The sequence below is a fragment of the Sphaeramia orbicularis genome, chromosome 5 (genome assembly GCF_902148855.1).
Source record: "Sphaeramia orbicularis chromosome 5, fSphaOr1.1, whole genome shotgun sequence".
NCBI lineage: Eukaryota > Metazoa > Chordata > Actinopteri > Kurtiformes > Apogonidae > Sphaeramia > Sphaeramia orbicularis.
Window position 1 is genome coordinate 52,375,153 of NC_043961.1, and position 25,612 is coordinate 52,400,764.

General features: G+C 37.7%; 2 protein-coding genes across 5 annotated transcripts in view; one reads left to right on the forward strand and one right to left on the reverse strand.

Annotated features, from left to right (window-relative positions):
• syt2b (synaptotagmin IIb) overlaps positions 1-24,073 on the forward strand; it is a 41,643-nt gene extending 17,570 nt beyond the window's left edge. The window contains exons 1-9 of one of the 3 annotated variants that reach the window (XM_030134719.1): positions 4,100-4,223; positions 9,997-10,225; positions 10,365-10,525; positions 13,507-13,638; positions 15,154-15,321; positions 17,555-17,722; positions 18,825-18,942; positions 19,900-20,033; positions 20,525-24,073. In XM_030134719.1, coding sequence (XP_029990579.1) covers positions 10,021-10,225; positions 10,365-10,525; positions 13,507-13,638; positions 15,154-15,321; positions 17,555-17,722; positions 18,825-18,942; positions 19,900-20,033; positions 20,525-20,740 — 1,302 coding nt within the window. In that variant the 5' untranslated portion in view covers positions 4,100-4,223; positions 9,997-10,020 and the 3' untranslated portion in view covers positions 20,741-24,073. Of the gene's footprint in view, positions 1-4,099; positions 4,224-9,996; positions 10,226-10,364; positions 10,526-13,506; positions 13,639-15,153; positions 15,322-17,554; positions 17,723-18,824; positions 18,943-19,899; positions 20,034-20,524 lie in introns of those variants that run through there. The other 2 variants (XM_030134720.1, XM_030134718.1) reach the window with 2 other exon arrangements.
• Positions 24,074-24,652: 579 nt separating this feature from the next.
• Positions 24,653-25,612, reverse strand: part of LOC115419749 (protein phosphatase 1 regulatory subunit 12B-like) — a 12,263-nt gene continuing 11,303 nt past the window's right edge. For both annotated transcript variants that reach the window (XM_030134722.1, XM_030134721.1), the window contains one exon: positions 24,653-25,435. In XM_030134722.1, the coding sequence (XP_029990582.1) occupies positions 25,349-25,435 (87 nt within the window). In that variant the 3' untranslated portion in view covers positions 24,653-25,348. The remainder of the gene's footprint in view (positions 25,436-25,612) is intronic.

A 25,612-nucleotide genomic window follows, 5' to 3' on the forward strand; every position in this document is an offset into this window, starting at 1 on the left:
GAGACAACAACATAAAAAAGATGGTGATGTTTACTCCACAAGCAGCACTCATCCATACGCATCATATCCACAGCTGTAACATAACTGAACAATATCAGCATCACATCTACTGCAGAAAGCACCAGTGCATGTCAGCCCAGTGATAACAATATCCAATATGACTGTCATAAAATACAGCAAAATAGAAACAACTGGAGGAGTAACATAACATCCACAGGTAAATTAAAGAGAATAAATCAGATTTTTCTGTCATGCTAAATTGTTATTTTGATGCTGCATACATTTTAGGAGAACAGTTTGAGGGGCAACATGTCGTCAGTATCCCCAGAGGGAATGTCACCTATACCTGAATGTATTTTAGACTGGATCACATTTTAGTCGCTGCCAAGTTGGCTCTGTACAATGCAATGCAGCTTTACAGTGATGCTCCATTACTGTGTATTTTGAGTGAGACAGCAGAACGGATCAGAGAGCTGGGAGTCTATTCTGTAACTAGTGGGCACCGTTTCAAATCCCCTGACCACAAACAACCCAGTGTTTTTATGCCAGTTCTGCCACATTCTTCTTTTGTAGTTTCTCATAAGACATTAAAAGGAAAATACACAGAATCTGGTGCAAAATTTCAGTGGAAGATAAAATCGTGACTTGGAATGGCCCATTGTTCCAGGAAATGCAGCCATTCACAATCACATTTACTCCTGTCTGTTTGATTTACAGCTGGAGCTAAGTTCGGGTCATGTTAGCTCAACACAAAGTCTGGATACTAGGTGAGACTCAGGACTGGCTTTGTCTAAAGGGATGAAAAATCTTCCTGGCAGTGCCTCTAAATTTCTCAGATTTATTTGAATGCCACAGTTTGTTCTCAACAAAAATGTGTGAAAAAGACAAATAGTGAGGTTTGCAAGGAGGCTATGTGTTTGATTATTTTGTTGGCTGGATGTAGTGGCAGTTGTAACTACCTAAAACCTTGCCTGGTTTACACAAGTTCATTCGCTGTCAAAGCTAATGGGATAACCTTGTATTTATTTTCCCTCTTTGTTACCACCGGGCCATTGCTGGACATGATGTTAAATGGACATTTTTGCACTTGAAAGGTTTCTTCATCAACATTTCTACGACACATAGTTCACGCAATTATCATGCAGTAAACTTACAGGCATTAATGCACAATATTTGTACACATTGCTTTGTACACCTCTCTTGTAGACTGGCACAGTATAGCTCTAGTGGTATTTACCAACTGTTGAGGGGGATACTGAGCCAATAAATCTACCACTTAATGAAGTTATGGCAAATATAGCAAATGGAATAATATTAACTATGAACTTTGTTACACTGGCACCATCCGCTCATCCATTAGCATCAAATGATAACCTGTTTTAGTTATATATTTGAATCTACATTAATGTCTTTGCCAAAACTAGGCATTTTATGAGTATAGTTACAGCTTAGAGCAGTGTTTTTCAACCTTGGGGTCAGGACCCCATGTGTAGTCGCCTGGAATTCAAAAGGGGTCGACTGAAATTTCTAGTAATTGATAAAAATGAAAAAAAAAAAGTTACTAATCAGAAATATATGGCGAATTGAGAGAGACAATCACTGTACATAAAATGCATGACAACCTGTGAAGCTGAAACTGAAGCACTGTGGTACTGTTTATCTTTCAAATGTTCATTGTGGTCAGTTTCAGATGCTGCAGCTCTTTCATAATTCATACTTTGAGTTATTGTTTGTTCAGTATTAATTGTCAGCCTTGTAAATACAAGCTGGGCTGACTGTACATATCCTGACCAAGGAAAATAAAAGTCTCACTTTGTGCAGTAATCTACACCTGGCTTTTCTGCCTCCGTCCATAATAACATACATTATATAGACTAAATGTCATCTAAAATTAACGTTCATTTGCAACATATTATAGCAAACTATTACATGATCAAAAACAATTTAATTTTAGCAAAAAAAAAGTCTCTGTTTTGAATGTCTGGGGTCACCAGAAATTTGTGATCTTAAAATGGGGTCACAAGCCAAAAAAGGTAGGGAACCACTGGCTTAGAGGAAGCTAGCATATAGATAAGAATGGAGAACAATTGAAAAATATTGCAAGATTATTCCAGTAGAGTACATCCTGCATGTCAGACTAATGGTAGTAGAATCCTCTACACAGAAATTGCATAGATGTACCTTTAAATTGTGCCTTTCAAATGAAAGTGTTATCATGTGTCTCCACTTATTCTCAGCTTAGAAATGATTTAGCTTATTTTCCAAAATGTTGAGCTATATCTATAAAGCACCTCAATGTATTTTCATCTTACTTTTACAGTATTAACACCATGGTGTGTCCATTGGAACATCACTCTGCTACCTTGCTGCTATTTAATTCTCCCAGTATACATGCTTTTCAGCCCCATGATTAACCCTTTATTCTCCATTTTGTCACAGAATGAAAATACGATGATAAATGAGAGTATGCAGCTCTGTATAATTTAGTTATTGTGTTTGTAGCAGTGGCAGTTCACAATACATACTTTGTGCCAGTAATAGCTGACGGCTCATTTTCAACTGCAGTCCTTGGTCGAGGTCAGGTGATAAACAAGTTATGGCAATATCATAGCAGTTATAGAAAATCACAACCGTAGATGTTAAAATAGATGGAACACATTAAAATACAATATAAAAGACTGTGATGCAAAACAACAATAACTAACACTGGTGATATTAAACAATTTTCTAAAAAGTTGTGGCTAAATATTTCTTTCACTTTTGATAAATACTTTTTGGAGATACAACTGAGGCCAACAAAACTAGCTAAAAAATCAGAGGTGGATAATCCCAGGTTCATCAAGTCAAAGTCCTGCCATGTATTTGTTCCAACCATTCACTGAACCAGCCTATTTTGATCAACACAACTCCTCTTCCAGGTAGATATAATAGTGTTATCACCTGTGTTCAGTGAACAGGTTGGAACCAATACATGGCAGGAGTTTGACCTGATGAACCTGGAATTACCCACCTCTGCTAAATACATAAAAATGTTATAATTTTGGAGTGTGTGATGCTGCAGCACTGTGTGAGGCCCCTGCCCCCCTCTGGCAGCTGGAGCTCATTGCACTGTAAACTGAAACGAGAGGAGCCACCTCTCACTGGCTCTGACAGCTGCTAGCTGAGCGTGAGCACACAGACAGGTATTTCCCCAAGGAGAAAGAGGAGAGAAAACGAGATTCAGGAGAAAGCCAGGAAAAACACTGGATGCTGAAATGGAGAAAGTCACAAATATGTACAGAAGTTATTGCATGTGGGACATGTCCATGCATTGAACATTTCATACGACTTTATTTTTCACTGAAAACATAAGGCCAGGCGTATGAGCATTTATGATTTTTACCAGGATTTTCATTGTTGAGTCTACCCTACTCATCTCTACGGGAGTTTCATTATGTAATGGTTTTAGCTGTGGGCTGCAGTTTGTGTGGTGAACTCTGAAGATTCACTGATCATCATCCCATGTGTTCATTTCCAATTATCACTGATGAATCTCCTGAAGTGACAGACGGGCCGCTGGATCAAAGCTTTTTCTGTTTCAGCTGTTTTTACTCAATACTTTTAATAAAGATGGGTCTCTCCAGAGTATTATATCGCACTTATACGATCAATTGTTGGTATCCAATTAATTATTAGGTGCTAGCCATTGGAGTCAGCACACCCAGAGGAGTTTGTTAGCCATCCGTGTCACTTTAGCTTAGCCGTTCTTCATCACTGATCTATGCAAACTGTGGCTTTATTCACACCATCTCAATGCTTTTGTGTATTGATCCTGTACAACTGGTCTCCAATGCTATACTAAAGAGCGGCATGCTGCAATCAGCTGTGTGAGCAGCATCACAAATGAGGTTGAGTGGGGGGGTTGGGGGGTAGATGGAGAAATGGAGAGAAAGAGGTAAAGAGGCTGTGTGCATGAGTACACTGAGGGAGAGAAAGAGAAGGAGGTGTGACGGGAGGGTGGAAAATGGGGGAGATGGTGAGCAGAGGAGGAGGAGGAGGAGGGGGAGGAGGAGGAGGAGGAGGAGGAGGGGTGTAGTGCTGCAGTGGAGAGAAGTGAGAGGAGACTGCAGTCTCTGCTTATGGGAGAGATCAGACTATGTTACCACAGCTCTGAGGAACTGTAGCCCAAACAGTTATTGATATTGGATGGGACACCTCACAGGGGGGAATACCACATCTGACCGGTGAGTTCTGATTTGAAGTATGCCTTGATTAAGATGAGACATGAGATGAATATGAAAAAAATATGCAACATAATCTGACTATCTTTGAGCACCTTTTCTGCATTTTCAAACTGAGAACCAAGTGAGTCATCAGCAACTATTTTACTGATACTGGATATACCTGAATATCTGTGTGGATCAGGGTGTTTCAGAGGCTTTTTTGCAGCTGAGTGATGCTGGTTGGTGATGAGCTGCAGAAATCAAAGGCAGATAAGAGCTGAGTGTTAATGGACCAGAGGTAAACATCAGCCTAAAACAGTACAAAGGGGGGCAGTGGATTTGTTTGGGGGGTATTGGCTCTAAGCATCATATGAATGTTAACAGAAGGCATATAATAAGTTTTGGAACTTAGATTGTTCTTAAAGTCATTTCTATTTCATTTGGTGGTGATGAAGCGTTATCTTTGCCTGGGTTTTATGTTTATCTCAGCTGTTGGCATCCTTCATTCATCAGCTGTGAAGTGATAGACGTTTCAGAGGGACACCTACTGCAGTTACAACTTCCACCGTTTTCGTCATGCAGTACAGAAGAACCGTCGGCGTTCATACCATTGCCATGCCAGCTTCTCAGGCAATGACTTGACACTGGCCTTGATCCAATTTGATTGGCTACTCACCGTGGCTATAGGCAGGTTGTGGGCAAAGCTGAATAGCCGATAGACACTTTCAGCATTGCTTAGCAACAATCATCTGTCTATAGCACAGGGGCCTCTGCTGAATGTGAACTGTGTGCGTTTGACCATAAATCCTGCACGCACACACATACACCTGTTGGAATGTGATGTGTGTGTGTCAGTGAAGGAAGATGAGGTTACATGAGGATTTTATTTTTCAGACACAGACAGAGAAATCTCATGTCCGCAGGTGTGCTTCTAAGATGTGACCAGGCTGAAACGACAAAGATCCTCGCTTGCATCGTTTGTTTTTTCGACAGTAATGTTCTTACGCAAGGAGATTCAATTCACATCAATTCAATTTGACCCGTGAACTCTTTTGCTTGTGTGTGTTTGCGCCTTTGAAACCTTGTATTCAGTGGCTGTGTTTGCTCATCTAAATAGCAGACAGAAAGAAATGGAGACAGTTGTCGTTCAGCGCTCATAGAAGGAGATGTAATAAATTCTCAGGGCAGCTCTGAACACAGGGGGCTTTAATGATCCACACACACAATCGTACTCCCACATCCACACACTCAGAACCATGCACACAATTTGTTTTCTCTCTCCTCCTGCTGTTTTTATATTTTACATTCATTTTCATTCACTGTTATTTCCTTTTACACCGTAGGCCAACTCGTACCCCCACATAGTACCTGCTTTGTAGCCGCAGCAGTGATATTCCACTAACTGACTAAGATACACAGGAATAAGAGACTGAAATTACATAATACCCTTGGTTGTTAGTTAGATAATTTATTAATTTCATGACCTTTTCTGTCAAACATTTTTGTTCTGTGAATTTTTCACCCTGAGGCAAAACCAAACAAACAACAGCAGAACAAGTGTAAAGTTGCCAGTTGTTTTAATTTGTTTTATCATTATGTTGAGGTGATGGCGGGCATGAAAGCACAGAGGCTGCATCCAAATCCTGTGGTTAACTGTTTAACCCCTGACGTGTCTGTGGTGCTCATCCTGAATGTATGATTTATTTTAAATATTCATAAAAATTTAACCGTTTGCTCAGTAGTTAAAATTTCTAAACGTGCTGATAGAATAGACCTTGTTCTTTCCATAGACATCTGAGCATGCTCAGTACAACCCCCACCGCCTGTGGAATGGGGGGGTAAAACACAGGGCAGTGGCCGAGATCGACTCACTATAAAAATAGATGGTTTGGGCTTTTTTTTGTCTTCCTTGTGGTTTTTTGTTTTTACTGTTGTTCGCAGTGTTGTTGTGATTTTCTTTCTTTCTCTTTTTTTTCTTTTTACTGTGTTTTGATGGATTATTGACCATGTAACTGCTTTTTAGAGTTCAACCAAGTGCCAAAAAGCAGCTGGACTGATTTAGGAAAAATTGGCCTCAAAACAAAAACTACTGGATGAAAATTCAAATACTTGTTCAGTTTGTTCCAGTTCACAGTTCATTTTTAACATCCTAAGTCTCTTATTGATGTACATTCTGAGTGCCTTATTTAGTAAAAACCTGTCAAACTTCAATTCCTCTTTCCCTTTTTCTGTTATTCCACCCTGTTTTGACCTGAAAACACACAGTAAAGCTAATATACTGAAGAAAAGGAACACAAGCACATACACACAGCAGCTTTTATGATACTAAAACAGATGCAAATTCACAGCAGAATGTTTACCTGGAATAATGTCTCAGGAATTAAAGGGTTAAGTCCTGCAAATGATACCAACCCATCAGTCCCAAAACATGTACCACACTCCACAAAAAAAAGAAAAAAAAAAACTGACTTCAACATACCCTGCCACATTTTTATTGATGCAATAAAACTGCCTACTGTAGTCATCACCAGTAACAAATTACCACCAACAGTTGGAATTAGCCTTCCATTATTACACCCTAGATCACGGTTCTCAAACATGCGGCCCAGGGGCCAAAGGTTCCAATCTGGCCCGTGGGATGAATTTGCAATGTTCCAATGTGCAAAAATTCTACAGTCAAAGCTGTGGAACTAATTTTAAATCAGGTTCCACATACAGACCAACATCATCTACAGTAAAATAATAACAGCAGAATAACCTACAAAAAAAATTGACTGTATTTTCTTCTTGGTTTGATGTGGAAAAAAATTACATTATGCCTATAAATGACAACTTAAAATTTTTGTCTTTGTTTTAGAGCAAAAAATAACATTAAATTATGAAAATATTTACATTTACAAACTATCCTGTAACAATAAAATGTGAATAACCTGAACAAATATGAACAACTTGAAATGTCTAAAGAAAATTAAGCACAATTTTAACAATTTTCTGCCTGTTACTAAGTGTTTAGTATCTTTGTAGATCTGATCCATAATGTACATGTAGAAATGATAAAATGAGGCATATTGTTGTTAAAATTGCACTTATTTTTCTTAAGAAATTTCAGTTTTTTCAGGTTATTCACATATTTTTTGTTTGGATAGTTTATAAAAGTAAGTATTTTCATAATTTAATGGTTTTTTTTGCACTAAAACAAAGACAAAAATTTGGAGTTGTCATTATTCATAGCTTATTATGTTATTATTTTACTGGTCCGGCCCACTGGAGATCAAATTGGGTTGAATGTGGCCCCTGAAAGAAAATGAGTTTGAGGCCCCTGCCCTAGATTGACAAATTTAACCGAACATCAACCAATGCTTCAGGCTTTCAACACTTTCAGCTGTGTGCAGCATGCTTTTTTTAGTAGTGATGAAACAGCAAGCCTCATTTATAGCAGAGCATCTACAACTCCAGCCTCAGCAGTAAAATGCTAACAGGATGCTGGTGTTGCTCATCGACATGCAAAGAATAAATAATGCATCTGATTAGGTCAGCTTTTTGCTTCAACTTAAATAGATAGAGAGTAAAGACTGTAAGTGGACCATCGTGAGGTGACATTTATTCTATGTGACGGTTGTAAAAACTGATTTGATTGACAACCTTATAATTTGCATTATGGCTTCAGTTTTCCTCTTTAAAGTTACAACTAATGATTGTTTTTGCATTTTTTCCCCCAACAGTTCTCTTTTTTTTATCAACTAATTGTTTGGTCTTGAGGGATGCCCATGTTAATTCCTTTAAAACCAGACATGAAACCTATCTGGATATAAAAACTCCACATAGAAAGGGTCACAAAACACATCAACAAAGCTATCATTCTTATTTTCTTTAATAACTATTACCAAACTGTCCTGTGCTGGAGTGTCCTTCACTTCTGCTATATCATTGTGTTTTGAAGGGGAAGGATAATCACTACAGTCTCGTCTCATTCATTACACAGACTGTAAATTCTCACATCATCAGCATAATGGATTAGTTTGTCTCAACCTTGTCTGCATCTATATCCCCTGGTAATACTAATTTGAGACGTTATATTCATACGCCGTGATGATTATTGTTGAATCTGTGACTAATAATGTAGACAGGTTATTGTGATGACTCCCAGACTGTCGGTTTATCCAACACCATACTTTTCATAAAGCAGGATGGTTTAATTGTAGTTCTTGTGAACAGTTGCGATTACATAATCACTAATGAGCTGCAAAATATTAGCAATGGTCTTTACCAGTGGATGTGTGTCAGTTCTCATACTTGTTACAACACCTTCCATATGCAGCACAATAAATGAAGATATTCTGGTCTCCAATACAAAATAAGTATTTATTACAAATTTGTTTCCCAAATTATGATATGATGAAAAATTAATACTATTTGGATGATGTAAAGAAGAGCACATTGCATGAGGAGTTCACTGCAGGACACTGGAGGTTGGAATGTGCATCATTAGTCCTCTAACTTTTTTTTTGTTTTTTTTTTTGCAAGTTTACAGATTAATTTATTTTTAACATTTAAACACATTTTGCAGAATTATATGAGTTTGGGTTGAAATAGTTTGATTCAGAGGAAGTTGTGTGTTGGCATAAGGTTACCATTGGCTGACAATTTCCACTGGTACTCTCCTACTCTTCCATCACATTCGTGTTACGTTTTAGGGTTTCCTTTTACATGAAACAACAGCCTGTGAGCTTCACACAACAAACTGATAATCAGTCCCTCCAGAAAATGTGATTATGTGATAATTCAATGCATAATCAAGCAAATAGTACACATCATGCAGGGGTCCATATTTTTTCAAAAAGGGTGCATATTTACCCCAATAATAGCATATTTCCACACAAAATACATGAAATATGCAGGGCTCACATGATTTCAGATTTTTTAAAAACATTTTTCCACATAAAGTTTAAAAAATATTGCATTCTAACTTGACACGGGTAGTAATGTAATATGCAGCACACAACGCGATTGACTCCCTCATCCACAGAAGGTAAACTATTTGCAATCCTCAGAAAAAAATCCTGCAAGATGATGGAAAATGCAGCTCATTTGCAGATGAAAATATCTGCAAAAGACAGAGCAAATCAGTACCCCGATGTTCTACACGAAAACGGGTTCATACTATTTTACATCCCATGCAACTGTACGTTGGAACATAAGAGAAAATCAATGCTGGAGCCACTTTTCCAGCGCAATACATTTGAAAAAGGTTTCTGCTGCAGCAACAATAATGTTATATGAACATAAAGGCTCTAATAGCCTTGAATCAGATGGCCTGTTCTACCTCACATTTGTGAAACAGGAAGAAATGATTTTAGCTATGACACTTGTGACTCAGGAATGTTAAAGCCATGTTTGAGCCATGCTTAGAAAATAAAGATCTAAAACATAACCAGCACTTTCTGGAATGTAGTGGATGCTTACTTCTTGTATGTTTGCTTATTATAGGACGTAATTATACATTTTTCATTTAGTAGTAGCTTAGTTTGAACAGGGTGTGGGAGAAAATTCAGTTTTTTTCATTGAAACGTTTTTCCAGTTCCCTCATTTTCACAACTTTTTTGCAACATTTTTTGCAAATTCCTGCAATTTCACCACATAAAATCACATAAAAATCCTACATATTCCATCGCATAATCAAAGATTTTTGCCTGCATTTTTCTTAAGGGACTGGATAATGGTGTCTGTGCCTTGACCAAATATGGACAGGGTTCACTTGTTACTAATAATTTTCTTTCTCATCTTTCTGCCTCAGGGACGCTGCGCCTAGTCTTTGACAATGAAGTTCAATTTGTTCAGAAAGCCGCAAGCCATGGCGGCCGCCGAGCCCACTGGTGCCACCACCGTGACCATGGCCCCCACCCCGGCTGTCATGTCAACCGTGGCAGAAACCTCGGGAGGCTCTAACAACACAGAAATCAACAAGAATGACATGTTTGAGGAAATCAAAAGCAAATTCTTGAATGAAATTGATAAAATCCCATGTAAGTAAAGCTGCAGAACGTCCTTGTCCAAAGGAAATGTACTTATGCTGAGATGTGAGCTGGTGTTTGTGAAAGCAAAGCAAAGCGAAATCTTTTAATTAAGTCTCAACTTTTATTCTGTTGTTTTAAAATCTGACAGTGCCTCCGTGGGCTTTGATCGCCATTGCTGTGGTGGCCGCTTTGCTCATCCTCACCTGCTGCTTCTGCATAATCAAAAAATGTTGCTGTAAGAAGAAGAAGAACAAGAAAGGGAAGAAGGGCAAGGATGGTTTCAACATGAAGAACATGCAGGGTGGAGAGGTATGACGCCCCGTACTTCCTGAAAAGTCGGGGTAACAGATTGATGTTTTATACTACCTCCAATTTATTACTCAAGACTTTATGGTTATTTTTCACATTTATTACTGTGCTTTATTGATTTAAAGCTGTCTGTAGCTAACCAAATTTGATCTTCTACCAGCAGCTCTTTTAGCCCAGGCTGTGGAGGACACAAGGAGAGCGCTCTTCCCCTCCATTTATTTGATGTTGTTGTTGTGGTTGTTTAATGTGTGACGTATCCCATTGTGGCTCGTGGTGAAAAATGACACACTTTGTTACAGTGTGGCAATGACTAATGAGCACTATGAAGTGGAAATCTCATCACGTGGAGTCAGAAGCAGAAAAAAAATCTTGCATTTTATAATCAAAGATAATGGATGAAAGCTTAAGAAACAGGGATGAAGTGGCAGATTTTGAAGTCCAGTATATCAGAGGATAAATGTTAGAAGACCTAGTGATTCATTTGAGACCTAATCAGCTGGGATCAGCACAGATTGCCCACCGCTCCAGCGACAGTTAATTAAAGCAATCAATTATTTGTGTCCAGTGTGTGAATTATAGTCGCTGACTGGAAGTGAGACCACGCAGCCGAAAAAACAGGCGTGTCATTTCTCATCATAACTGTGGTGGTGGTGGTGGTGGTGGTGGTGTTGACTGCCTCTCTTTTGTAGCGTGTTTGGTGTCTTGTGAGTTGAATCTCTTCCTCTCTCTGCTCTCCTCCTTTTTCCCTGCTTTGTGTCTGTCTTGTGTGTGCCTCGTGTTTCTTGACTGTGGTGGTGGACGCCGCTCTACGGTAGGTGGATAGCTCCCGCTGACGCTCTCTGGCCCATGGGCGGAGGGGGGTTTCATGGAATGAAAGTCGTAGCTTCCTTGGCATTTTTTTTTTTTTTTTTTTTTTTTTTTTTTGTTCCTCCCCAACTTGTTTTTGGTATGACAGCTTGAGAATGTAACAATGGAAAGCTATGATGTGCTCCATAAACCCAAGAGAGGAGAGCCTAACCATCTAACACATTGTTCCTGGGACAATGTAACTGTAACACACACCAATATGGAAAGTATTGGATTAAGAGATGATATGCAAGACACTTTTAACACTATTAATCTGTGCATGTGATAAAGGGCATGGTTGGTTGTTTGGGAGACATGGAAACGGTGATGATTAAATTGCATGACGAGCCAAATTCTTGCAAATCTGCCCCTTTTATTTTAATACTCAAAGAGGAATGTGGAGACACTGGATGGCTCAAAAAGATAAATGCCATTTCAAAGTCACAATCACCTTGGCAATGAGGCTTTAATTTATAACACTGCAGAATTAAAACTCTACATTATTCCAATAGCTGGCTGTGCCCTTTAATCCTGAACCATTTATTGTAATAATGGTGCTGAAAAGAGAGGCATATTTGGTGCCACATAAATTTAAAGGTGACAAAAATGGCATGCAAGTGCAACATTTACATTTGTGTCTTAAAAACACTAAAGATTTAAGTGTAAAAGTTCAAAGCAAGCATAAAGTGCCACCCAGCTAAAAGTCTGGAAGGTTAATGAAAAGCCATCTCCTTGCCCTGAATATTACTGTATGTCTTATTTGCTATTATCATTTTAGTATGCACTGGCATTCGCTGTTGTGAGCTAGTTCCGTGGGGGTTTGTAAAGAAAACACTATGTGGGTCATTCCATGTGAAATCAACAGATTTTCAGAAAATTTCTCACCTGACCCTCTCAGATTTTTCTGAATTTTTACATACTTATAAAACATTATATATGACGGGAAAATCCAAAATTTCAAGGCTTAATTGTAAACAGTTCCAAAGTTATGACCATTTGAAGTTGGTAGGGGTACCCTAAAATTGCGACCAAAATTAAGACTTGAAATTTTCAGCTATTTTCAGGCTTCTATAACTTCTGAACAACAAGAGCTAGAGATCTGAAATTTTCAGGATCATTTCACAGGAATCTATAGTCCTAAGAAATGTGAAAATATTTACTTAAAGTTTATAATTGCATGTTACAGAGAATGACAAAGTTGAGATTTTATCCAGCGTGAACTTCTAAAATGCTACATTTGGCCACTCATTATACAAAAACTAATCATCATATTCATTAGAAATTTTATGTCCTATATCTTGGCTACCTAGGGAATGGATCTGTGTAAAATGAAGGTCCTATGTTATGTTATGTATGATATATGAACAACTGAAAATCAAAAATATCTGTCCAACCTTCGGATTCAAAGGTCAATATCAGCATGTCTGATAGGTAGTATCACAAAATAAAAGACATCATGTGAAAGTACAGGAATTGCCCTAAATTTTGACACCAAGCACAACTTGCTTCTATAATTCCTTTTTTTTTAATATATGATTTTTCCATCATATATAATGTACTAGAAGTATGTAAAAATTTAGAAAAATCTGAGAGGGTCAGGTGGGACCACTTGATGAAATTATATGGAATGACCCATGTTGTTATTCATTTGGTCAGATTACTTATCTTAAAATGAGACATTTTAAGAACCACAGAGCTAAGGCGATACCTGATTTAATTGGAATTGCTTTGCATTTATTACCCCTCTTAGTGGAACTAGCATGCAATCCCTCCACTGACTTTGGCTGTTACTGTACTGCACAAGCATGTTGAAGGAATTGCCCAGTTTATTAAATCACTAAAAGATGAAGAGTATAGATTGTGATAATAATAATGAGTACAAACATTTATGTATTTATGTGTTACCAATGGAGATCTATCCCCTTGTAACTGATAACTGATAAATCCCTCGATATTACAAACCAAGTTGTAAATACCATTAGGTGCTGAACAGGTAAGTCATAAAAAAAAAAAAAAAACTCCTGGAGGTCTGGTGTCTGTGGCATGCTAGCTGTTATGGGGAGCCCTGTTTTCTGACCCCTGGTCCCCTCATCATTTAATGTTAGGTATTTTTTATTTTTACCTTCACACTACAGAAACACCAGGATGATGATGATGATGAAGGAGAGACCGGACTGACAGAGGAAGAGAAGGAAGAGGAGGAGAAAGAACAAGAAAAATTGGGGAAGCTGCAGTATTCAATAGACTATGACTTTGAGAATACGAAGGTCTGTTATCACTTGAAAATGCATTACGACATCCAATCTGCAAAACATAAAAACAAGAGGTACAATTAGCAGCAAGTTATGTAATTGTATTTTTATATTTTTGAGAAAAGCACACTTTCTACTCTTTAGCTGACAAATATCTAGTATTTGAATTCTGATGGCTGCAAAATTATTGACAACTGCTTTCCTAAACTTCAGGAGAATCATTCATCTGCAGTAACATAAAAAAAGAAAATCTGTAGAGGCTTAAACATGAAGGAAAAGGATAATATTTTCACCATAACTTTGGCTCTGTAGAAAATGAACACATTTGTCAAATGTCAAGTAATGTTATCATCATTACCATAATGCTTTAGAGCAGCATATGGACACAGCACTTGTATATGATATGAATTAATGAGGCTGGAGGCACTGAGTCAAAGAGTGAAATGCATTAAATGAAGTCAATATAAAACTGAGCATTTTACGAAATAAAAAATAAGGTTTAAATGTGGTGCAATATAAACCAACTGAAAATGAATACTTTATAGGAAAGAAAATGGTGCTGACATTTACCTGATATTGAAAAAACATCAGACATTAAACACATCCTCAGGCAAGAGTTTGAGGTGACTCATTAAGAAGTTCAAGATAATATTATTATTATTATTATTATTATTATTATTATTATTAATAATAATAATAATAATAATAATAATAATAATAATAATAATAATAATAATAATGAACTTTATTTGTATGATACCTCTCATACATGAAATGCAGCTTAAATTTATTTTAAACAAATATATGTATTACATGCGCCAAGTGCTTTGGAATAGATAAATAATGAACATAATACACAGCTAAAATGCAAAGACTAATCTAACACGCTGTGTATTGACCTCAGCTGCAGAAGGCACCGGGCCTTTATTTCTAATTTCCTCCATTTATGAGGTAAAAATGGTTGTATTTGATATGAAATCTAATTCTCATCTACTGCCACTTGTAATTTTAAAAGAACTGTCATGTACTTTTTCACAAACTCAACAGCTTTTATAATGTATATATGGCCTTCCTGTAGTGGTTATGAATTTCTACAGATGACAGTTTCACTGAAAAACATAAGACACACACCTGCAGTGACCAAAACTGGACAAGAACACTAGATGAGTAATCTACAACAACATGATGAAAACAACTGGTCTATTGTTGAATGTACCAAATGAAACTTGGAAGTGAACATGTTCGACTAGCAGCACATTACATGACAAGCACCAGAGGTTTATCAATATTGGTGGTATTATAACATATTATACTGTCCTGTTATATCCATATATTATAAGACACCTAGCCTATAATTCACTTGTTTTTTTTTATTTGGGGATACAGCTGCAGTTGTTAGACCAAACCAGTCTTAAACTATGAGGTTGTGACCCTAATTGAAATGGACAGTTCTCTAAATGTTGGACTTTTGCCTGACCAGAATCTATTTTTACCCTCCTTTCCCAAAACCTGGCCCCTGTCCTTCCACAGCTCACCATCGGCATCCTTCAAGCCGCAGACCTCATGTCGATGGACTCAGGCGGAACCTCAGATCCTTACGTTAAAGTCCTGCTCCTCCCTGACAAGAAGAAGAAGTTTGACACCAAAGTGCACAAGAAAACACTGAACCCAGTCTTCAATGAGACATTTGTGTTCAAGGTTCATCTCTCCATCACTGCTTACATGTTGCCTTTACCTAATCCAGTGGTTCCCAACCTTTTTTGGCTCATGACCCCATTTTCAATCAAATCAATCAAATTTTATTTATATAGTGCCAAATCATAACAAAAGTTATATCATGACACTTTACATATAGAGTTGGTCAAAACCAGACTCTAAGCCAATTTACAGACACCCAACAGAATCCTCCAGGAGCAAACACTTGTGACTGGTGACAGTGGAAGGAAAAACCTCCCTTTATCAGCAGAAACCTGGAGCAGACCCAGACTCCTGGAGGATGGCCGTCTGCCTTGACCAGTTTGGGGTTAAAGAGAGAGAGTAAAGTAGGCCAAAAGAGAGAGCGATAGAGATAGAGAGAGACTGGGGGAGAGGGGGAGAAGGGGGGAAGTAGGGGGAGACACATGGATGTGGTTGATGCACAGATAACTGAACTAGAACATCTGTGGAACTATATAATAAACACTATCATAACTATATGGATAAGTGAGTGATGACGATGAAGGAGGAGAGAGGCAGGACCACAGCAGCAGGTCCAGAGATGATCCAGGGAAAACCTGTGATGATTAACATCACAAATTTCTGGCGACCCCAAAAATTCAAAAAGGAGAATTTTTAAATTTTTTTGCTAAAATGTATTTGTTTTTGATCATGTAATAGTTTGCTATACTATGTTGCAAATAAATGTTAATTTTAGACGACATTTAGTCTATATAATGTATATTATTATGGACAGAGGTAGAAAAGCCAGGCGTAGATAACTGCACAAAGTGAGAATTTTATTTTCCTTGGTCAGGATATGTACAGTCAGTCCAGCTTGGATTTACAAGGCTGACAATTAATACTGAACAAACAATAACTCAAACTATGAATCATGAAAGAGCTGCAGCATCTGAAACTGACCACAATGAACATTTGACAGATAAACAGTACCACAGTGCTTCAGTTTCAGCTTCACAGTTTGTCATGTCTTTTATGGATTGGGATTGTCTCTGTCAACTCACCATATATTTTTTTATTAGTAAGTCGTTGTTTTTTTTATATATATATATATATAAATTCTTAGAAATTTCAGGTGACCCCATTTGAATTCCAGGTGACCCCACATGGGACCCCGACCCCAAGGTTGAAAAACACTGACCTAATCTAAACTGTTATAACACAAATACATGCAGCACCGAACACGAGGAGAGATACCAAGACACAGTGATGAATAGTAAATACAGATGCACAAATAATAACCTGTCCCCGTACCTGTATGCTCATGGTGTTTAAGTATGATAGGACTGTCAGGTTTCACTGGTCTACGCAGCGTGCATGCAGCTCTCCAGTCCTGGATAATAAGACCCGCAGAGATTTTACACGTGGCTCGAGGTCACGCTAGCAGCTCTGCCGGTCTAAACATCTGCAGCAGTACAACAGAGTGTCTCTCTCTCAAATGATGCCCTGTGGAAGATGCGTTCATCGCCACATTTACAGTCTGCCAACATTAATTTGAGTTACTTTTCTGATCAATATTGTCTTTTAACTCGAGGGGCTTTTATTAGTTCTGCCTGTCTAGACAGACTGTCTGGAACAAACAGTCGCATATAGGTATGCCTTGATTGTCACTCAGCCTGAATTGTGTCTTATCCTTGTTAAATATTAAAATAAAATAAATTGATGTAGGTACATGGGTTAAATTCACTTCACAATTTCATTTTATTTATTCGCTTTGTTTAGTGGTTCATTTATGCAGTAGTGTCAAACTGAAGCAGGGAAAAAAGACAGTAGAAGTCATTTTATATAACTGGAGTAAATAAGATTCAAGAGCCAGCTTTCTTTGCTGGTTTGTTGTACTGTAAAATCAGCTTTCTACATAATCAAATGCACCTATTTTAATTGCATGTCTGTAATAAGTGTCAGTTTAGTAACTCATCTTCCAGTATTGATTGATATCTTTATTTTGATTATGTAAATGACAATTTAAAAACAGAAATGCAAATAAGTGATAATCAAGAGAATGAGAACAAAACAAAATAGTAACTTAAAACTGCAACGTCTCAAGCCTCAAAATTTACATGAGTGAAAAGAAGTAGGAAGAAGTATAAAATGATCTAATCCTACCCCTTCAAACCTTTCCATGCTTACTGTATTACAGTGATTTCTTTACAGAGGTCAAAACCAACCACATCCACTCATCAAACATACAGCTAATAGTATCTCTTTTGATCAGGTGCCCTATGAGGAGCTCGGTGGAAAGACGCTGTGTATGTCTGTTTATGACTACGATCGATTTTCCAAACATGATGTCATTGGAGAGGTGAAGCTGCCGATGAACACCATTGACCTGGGGCGGCCTATTGAGGAGTGGAGGGACCTGGAGAGCGCAGATCAAGAGGAGGTGCTGTTCAAAGTCAAACTCATTCAATCATCCCATGAAACAATGACAAATTACAGTGTCTGTATTGTTTGTAAAGCTGGTGACATAGACCTCTGCTGTTCTCTAAAAACACCATCACAGTGGGTGAAATGTTCATTTATTACACTAAATATGAGCACTATAGGTTACTTTTCAGCTGGGTTGAACAGAGGCATGATGGGTAATCATAAAGTATGAGTCAAGCTACACTTCTCAAATGATTTGCCAACATTAACACCAGCCTTATCCTCTAAAGATTACTCTGAAAGATCATCGATTTGCAGCAGTTAAAATGTTCTAAGTGCACATAAATGGACGCCTCTGAATTAATTGATTTGTAAATCTTTAGAAACGTGTGCTCGTGAATGTGTATCCTGGTATGTGTATCACATTTAACCCATAAAGACCCAGTGCTACTTTTCTGGTAGTTCCCAAAAGATTTTTTTCTCTTTAATCTTTCTTAAGCAATTTATCACTATTTATTATAATATTATCCTCTGAATTTTGTGTTTTTTAATGAAAATCAGGTATTCTCTTATATTTACTTTACTGATCATGTAGATGTTCATTAAAGCTCAGATTAACGTGGATAACAAGAGTTATTATATCAGAAACAGAGAAAACTGAAGAAAAAGTGACATTATCAGCAAAATATGTCAGTAACTGAATATAAAAAGTGTCTCCATCCACTGTCATTGATCCAACTCCATGGGATTTACTGGTGAATTAATCTTGTAGAATATGACAGTGTTTCCACATTCACTTCGGAGCCTCTGAACGTCCAAATGGGTCATATCTGATGATGCTTTTGGTCCATAGTGAATGTATGGATTTTTATGGGTTAAGAATTTTAAGCAAAAATCACCAATTATCACACTGAATGCTCTAAGTCTCAGTGGTTTCCAGGATCCACTTCGAGCAGTGTGCAAATTTAAGCGTAAAGTTTGACAATATTACTACAGTCACTTCAGCTCCATCTCTGAGGGATTCTTTTTTGTCAGCCCATTATTTTTTAAAATGAGCCACTCTGTCGTCTGATCTCTGTGTGTGCTTGTCATTTTGTCTTTTTCTGCTGAATGTTCAGCCTGAGAAACTTGGAGACATCTGCATCTCCCTTCGTTATGTGCCCACTGCTGGGAAACTCACTGTCTGTATCCTGGAGGCAAAGAACCTGAAGAAGATGGACGCCTGCGGATTATCTGGTACTGCAATACTAACTAGACTAGACTTAAAATTAGGGATGTCCCGATCCAACCTAAAGATTGGTATTGGCTGCTGATCTGGCATTTTTTAGAAGATCAGATCGGATTTAGTCATGAGATAGGTACAATCCTGGCCTGGTTTTGGGGGGGGGGGGTGTTAACAAACGTCCTGCCCCCTCAAATTAAAATTTCCAAAGGTAGGGAAAAGGAAAATTAGGTGCACAACAGTGGGAGGCTTAGATGAATTAGTAAAGCATCTATAAATTTCACTTTCACTTTATGGTCTGTGCATACTCATTACGAGGTACGTACAGTAGTGATGCGGGGTTTTTTTTTTTCAACCTGCAGGGCTTTTGTGGAATTATTTGACCCGCCCCAACCCACCCCGCACATAAACTGACATTCTTTTGACCCGCAGAAGGCACGGAATGCACCCCCACATAATCCCTGAATGAACCTGTCCATAGATGCGCTACAGCAGTGGCAAACATACAGCCCACGAGCCATAACCAGCCTGCCAAAGATTCTAATTTGGCCCACAGTTCAAGTTTGGAAAGTGCAAAAATTATACTAAAGTTATTAAGAGTCAAAGGTGTTATACTTGTTTTAGTTCAGGTTCCACATTCAGCCCAATCATGATCTCACGTAAAATAACAGCATAATAACCTATAAATAATGACTTCAAATTTAAATCAAAATTTCATTGTAAAAAGTCAGTATGGGATCGTTATCAGATCGGTATCGGCAAAACTAACTTAAAAAAAATCGGATCTGATCAGAAGCAAAAAAATCCAGATCGGGACATCACTAATTAAAATTACAAGCTGATTACCGTTTATCTTTAGATTACTGTTTGTTTGGAACATTTAAATCTTCAGGCCCCCATATGAAGAACTGACTAATGCCTTATTGCGTGATAATAAATGCTGTTGTTGATTATGTTGATGCTGTTCACAGATCCCTATGTGAAAATCCAGCTGCTGCAGGGTGGTAAGCGTCTGAAGAAAAAGAAGACTACTGTGAAGAAGAACACTTTAAATCCATACTACAATGAATCCTTCAGCTTTGAAATCCCCTTGGAACAGATGCAGGTATGGAGCAAGTCACACTTGAATGTAAATACAGGATCAGTGTGTAAACATGTAGTGACATCTAGTGGTGAAGTTGCAGATTGCAACCAACTGAATACCCTTCTCACGGTCCCCTATGGTGGCTAACTAAAAACTTAAAAAGGTTTGTGTGTGATTCTAAGTTTAGGGGTGTAGACATGACATAATAATGTAGAACTATACTCCTGTAGAAACAAGCAGTAGACTCCATGGACGGGACCTGTTCCCTATGGAAAGATTAACAATTCTTTTTTAAGTGGATTCTATACTAATGAAAACATAATTTCAAATTCCATATATTTTTTTCTATCTGCAATTAGATCCTCATAAATCTCCCAAATCTTACACGTTGAACCTTTAAGGAGTGTTTTTTCTAAATCAAAAATCCTTATGTAATTTATCTGTGTTAATGCAGTGAGGTTTTGATGCAACATAACATAATATATACAAATTCTCCTTTCTTTGTCTGTCAGAAAATCTTGGTGGCAGTCACAGTGTTTGATTATGACAAGATCGGTAAGAACGACGCCATTGGAAAGATCTTTGTGGGCAGCAAGGCGACTGGCTTAGGTCTGAAGCACTGGTCCGACATGCTGGCTAACCCACGCCGCCCCATCGCTCAGTGGCATGCATTACAACCAGAGGAGGATATCGATGGTCAGCTGGCGGCCTTGAATGCAAAGAAGTAATGTGCTTCACCAGCCAGCTAATGCACTAACTCAGAAATCCAACCCCCACCCCTACTTTGCATGAAACCCATGACTTAACACATGACTATTTGTCATGAAACCTGCTCAGCAAAAAAGAGACATCTTAGAATATCTGCTCATCCATGGTTAAGTCGAAGAGGTCTTTCTAAGCGTCACACATCACACATTAGTGTATGCTGAGAAGAGTGGCAGTGAGTTCTTTGGGTGACTGTCTCATGAATGATAGACTTCGAGTCTTTCTTTCATCTGAAGAAATGTAACAGCTGATTTTTAGGGTGCTGACACTGAATGAAAGTCTCAGCGAAGACAACGCTGGAAAAAAAAAAGCGCTTTAGTTTAGTTTATAGAGCATGCTTTACTTACCCCCCCACTGCTCTGCATACACCATGCCCAGTATTGTATCTTGCTAATAAGTGTGCTATTACTTGCAATAGAGAGTTCTATAGTGTCGGGTTATTTCCTGCATAGAGTCAGTTTAAGTCTATTAAAGCAAAAAGATTTAATTAAGAAGGAATGAGGTCAAAGTCACTGAATACAGCAATCCATGATCCACAGTATTTTAAAGAGACGTCTGCATTTTATCAGGTCACATGCGAGAAGGGGGATGCATAGAGTTCAGCAGAACTGCATTTGTCAGGGATGACATAGTCGTTTGATGTTTGTTGCTTGTTTTGTGTTGCCATAACGGCATGTCTATGCATTTAGGTTCAACACACACTTCTGTGTCTTTAGACAGATCTAATGTATGACAGGGTGCCTTTACTGATATGACACTTTGATAAATACAGTAGCAGGTTTCACTGTTTTGTTCTGGAGAGGGAACTCTTTGCAGGGTGAATATCATTCAATAGTAGTGAGGGACACTGTGAATGTGCTATCTGAAATCTGTCTCGGGCTGTGTTGACCACTTGGCTGTAACATCCTTACTCAACCTGTGGATTAAGTAAGGATGACAGAAGGCTAACCAATGATGTTGAAAACAGTTACAACTATGCTTTTTTAATTCTGCTGTTGCTTCTTAAAAATATATACCATTTACCTCAATTTTCTTTTGATATCCATTAAACGATTACGTGTCCTTATTTTGCAAAAAATTTTTTCCAAATAGTACATGCAAGCAAAATTATAGTAATCTATACATTGGGAATTTCTGTCAAAGACAAGATGTTTTTATAGAGAATTGAATTGTGAATTGAATTGACATGTAAGATGTACACACTTTTTAAGAGAACGTCAAAATGCAGGTTTGTAAAATCTTAACAGGGCAAATGCTACATCCAACATAATTCTATATATTGTACATATCTGGGAACATTTGCTTGAACCAAATAGAGCTGCAGAATGGAGCATGTATCATGCCTCGCAGTGTTTCATGTTGTTTGGATCCCTCGCTCACTCATAGGCCACAAGCTTTGCAAACATGGAGCCAAAGTGCTGCAACATGGCGGTGTTACATCACAGACATAGCCTACTGTGTTACTGCCGTGCGCAGACAGCCCATATTTATTAAAAACATTTAGATGGGTGAGCAGCACAACACTAATTGGTCCGTTCACTGAACTTCTTCCTATTGTTAACATTATGCATTGCGCAAATTTGTTAATAGGCTACAGCATGTATTTACAGGATGATGTAAATAGTGGCATGTTTTAAAAAGAGGAACCATAATTATATTGTGTATGTGTGTTTGTGTTCTGTGTCATTTTTGATAATAAAATGGAGTAAAAAAAGTATGCTCTGACTGCAAAGTGTATGAATTTTTGTTGAATGGGACTAAATGTGTGTTTGGAATATCCACAGCCTTTAATGACTCCAATTAAAGCAGGGTTTGCTTTGTATCATATGTGAAAATCCACTTACTTTACCGCATTAATGCATGACTGTCAGATCCTCTGTCATCCTTTGTGTGTGTGTCCTCTGTACTTTGTTCAGTGTTGCAGTATACTCGAGCTATGAGTCATGTAATTTACTGTTCATTTGTGCTTGCACTTGTACATATTTCATAAAAGGAGGATATTTGTCGGCTCCTTGATTTTTGTATTTCGGTGTACCGTAAGTGTTTCCTTCATTTAATTCCTGCCAGATGGGTGTTATAAATGTAGATATAATGGACCACTTGTAGCCCTTTTTCTTATGGATTTAATTTAATTATGCCTCCTCATCTTATTGCTGTTAAAACAATCATGCTCAAACCTACTTTATAACGAGTAGTTTATGAAGCTGGTATCTGCATATGAAATAATCCAGTTATAATTTAATATAACAACAAATAGTTCCTCCACTGGATTAGTTTTTGGAATATTACTACTGCATATTATTGATGTGGTCTTTGTAAGTAGCAACACTACGAATTAGGCAATCAATAATCTTCTCATTACAAATGTCACTTATATATGTTAATGTTTAACTAATGGTTTGCAGTGGGATGAGCTGGGTGTTGTCATTTGTGCATGTTCTAAAGAATGGATGTTATTACCCTGAAATTTATGTTTCATGAACATTGACAGTGCTAATGTTTCTATACTGTAGCTAATGAGCAGGACTGAGAAACATACCATATTTACTTTTTCAATTCCTAAGTGATTTGTTTTCAAGTATAAAATGTAGAGCCATTATATTTCTGTGAGGAAGCACCACGTTAATTCCTTTTTTTTTTAAACTGTACACGCAGGTCAACCTTACCTGCTGACAGAACCACTCACGCATCACATTCTGCCTGTAATTTTGTGAATAAACAGCATTCGAGGGCTCGAGGTTGTGTTTGTTTATCAGTGTCCTGTTAAAGAAACCCTTTTCCTGCAATGCAGACAACAAAATCCCTGTCTTCCGGGGTCTCAGAAGCTGTTCCAAGCACAGAACAGACCCAAACAGTGCAGAATAACATTCGCAATGCAATACTGCCAACCCTGCTGCTTCAAAAAAGGCTCCTCTTATGTCACAATCTTCTTATGTAAATGTAGCATCGATTAAAGACGTCCAAAGATCTGGTCCAATAGGCTAGAGTTCACTAAGAAATAACTTACCGAGCAACATAGACAAGGGGAATGCTTGAACTTCTTTCTTGACTCTTGTTTTTGTCTTGTTGTAGAGGTGTGTCAATAGTTGTGCCTTTTTGTGAACTGCATGACTTATTTCCTTACAAGATTCATGTTTTTCAGCAAACAAAAGGGGAAAAAAATACCAAAAAACTTGTACTCATATGTCACTCTGTGTAGAAGTAAATTACTCAAGGAAACCAAAATATGGGACGTTGTCAGGACATATCTGTATGTTGTCAAAATGTAATCATAGGAAATAAAGGCATTTTAAGTAGCTTTGCCCAGTGTGGTGTGTGAATGTAAAGTGGACTGTGTTTTCACTACTGGCCACTTGATGGCATCATATGTGGAACAAGGAACACTACAGTGCAGCATGGTATGCTCATATGTGTGATGCAGAAAGAATAATATGACAGAACAGATTTATGGAAAATCTGTGCAGTTTCATATATTTATAAATATGCACATACACGTAAGATATTTTAATTTATTAAAACAAACACACAAAATAATAACTGGCCCAGGAGGTAGAGCAGGTTAGGATGTTGACTGTCCAACACCTGGCTTCTGTCCACATGTCTAAGTGTCCTTGGGAAAGACACTGAACCTTAGCATGAATCTTATTCCTCTCAGAGAGCTGACTTAAAATGATGCCTGTCCCGCAAGAATTTTCTTTAATGACAATACAAATGTAGGACTACAACTTATTAAACCTTCTGAATGTAAACAGACGATAGGTCAAATATATCATGACCAGTAAGGCCAAAGTGTATTGAATTGAAGTTGCTAATGTATATCTAATTTAATTGAAATTATATTTTTCCCATTGTTTGGAAATTTCTTTTTTTTCTTAATTTACTTCAGTGTTGACTGCAGTGAGAAACTAATTTCATCATCCCTCCTCTCAGCATTACCTGACAATTGGCTGATTTTTGCATTTTAGATGCAAAGCAACCTTTGTCTTTGTACAGACAGTAACGATACAAATGGAGGCTTTTAAAACTCCATGAATGTGATGGTTGTTTTTGTGTTGCAGCTTGAGAGGAAAAGCATATCATTTGTGGCCAGATATGTCAAGGTTAAGCTTTTTCATCAAAGAAGACATTTCCCGGTTTGTGGGAAATGTAGCCCATCCATCACCACCTGTCCCTGGTAGCTCAGAAGAGGTTTTCAGGGTCTGCATAATCCAATGGACAAAATTTGCAGTTTCCATGGCAATACTTCTAAGACTATAAGTAGTCCTTCCAATTATACACAGTGTTTATAGATGTATACTGCAATAAAAAGTTACACACAAATTATCAACGTAAACTTAGTTATTAAAAAAACAAGCTAGTTACAATTAGATAGGATTTAAGTCATTTACTGACTCTGAATGCATCATGACTTTACTCATAGGACAATAAGCTCCTATATGTTTTCACATATAAAATGTATACATTCCTCTGCAGGAGCAGAAGTCATCATCATAGTATTCATCACAGCATCAACAACAATATCTTATATTTTACTTATATTATAAAAAGCTTTATTATTTGTGCTTCTAGTCTCATTTTGACAGTTTGGTGATGACTCTGATTAAAGCTCCATTTTCATCCTTCAGTCTCTGATTCTCCATCTTCAGTTCTGCTTTAACCTGCAGAGACAGGACAGAAATTATGTTACATGTTGTCACAACATGTCAACATAAGAGACAGCCAATGCATTATATAACATATAACTGAAAATTCACTCACACTAATGAGGCTGATTTGGTAGGAAGTACAAAGCAATATTGTTGGTCAGTAATGAAGGGAAAACTGGTTTTAATTTC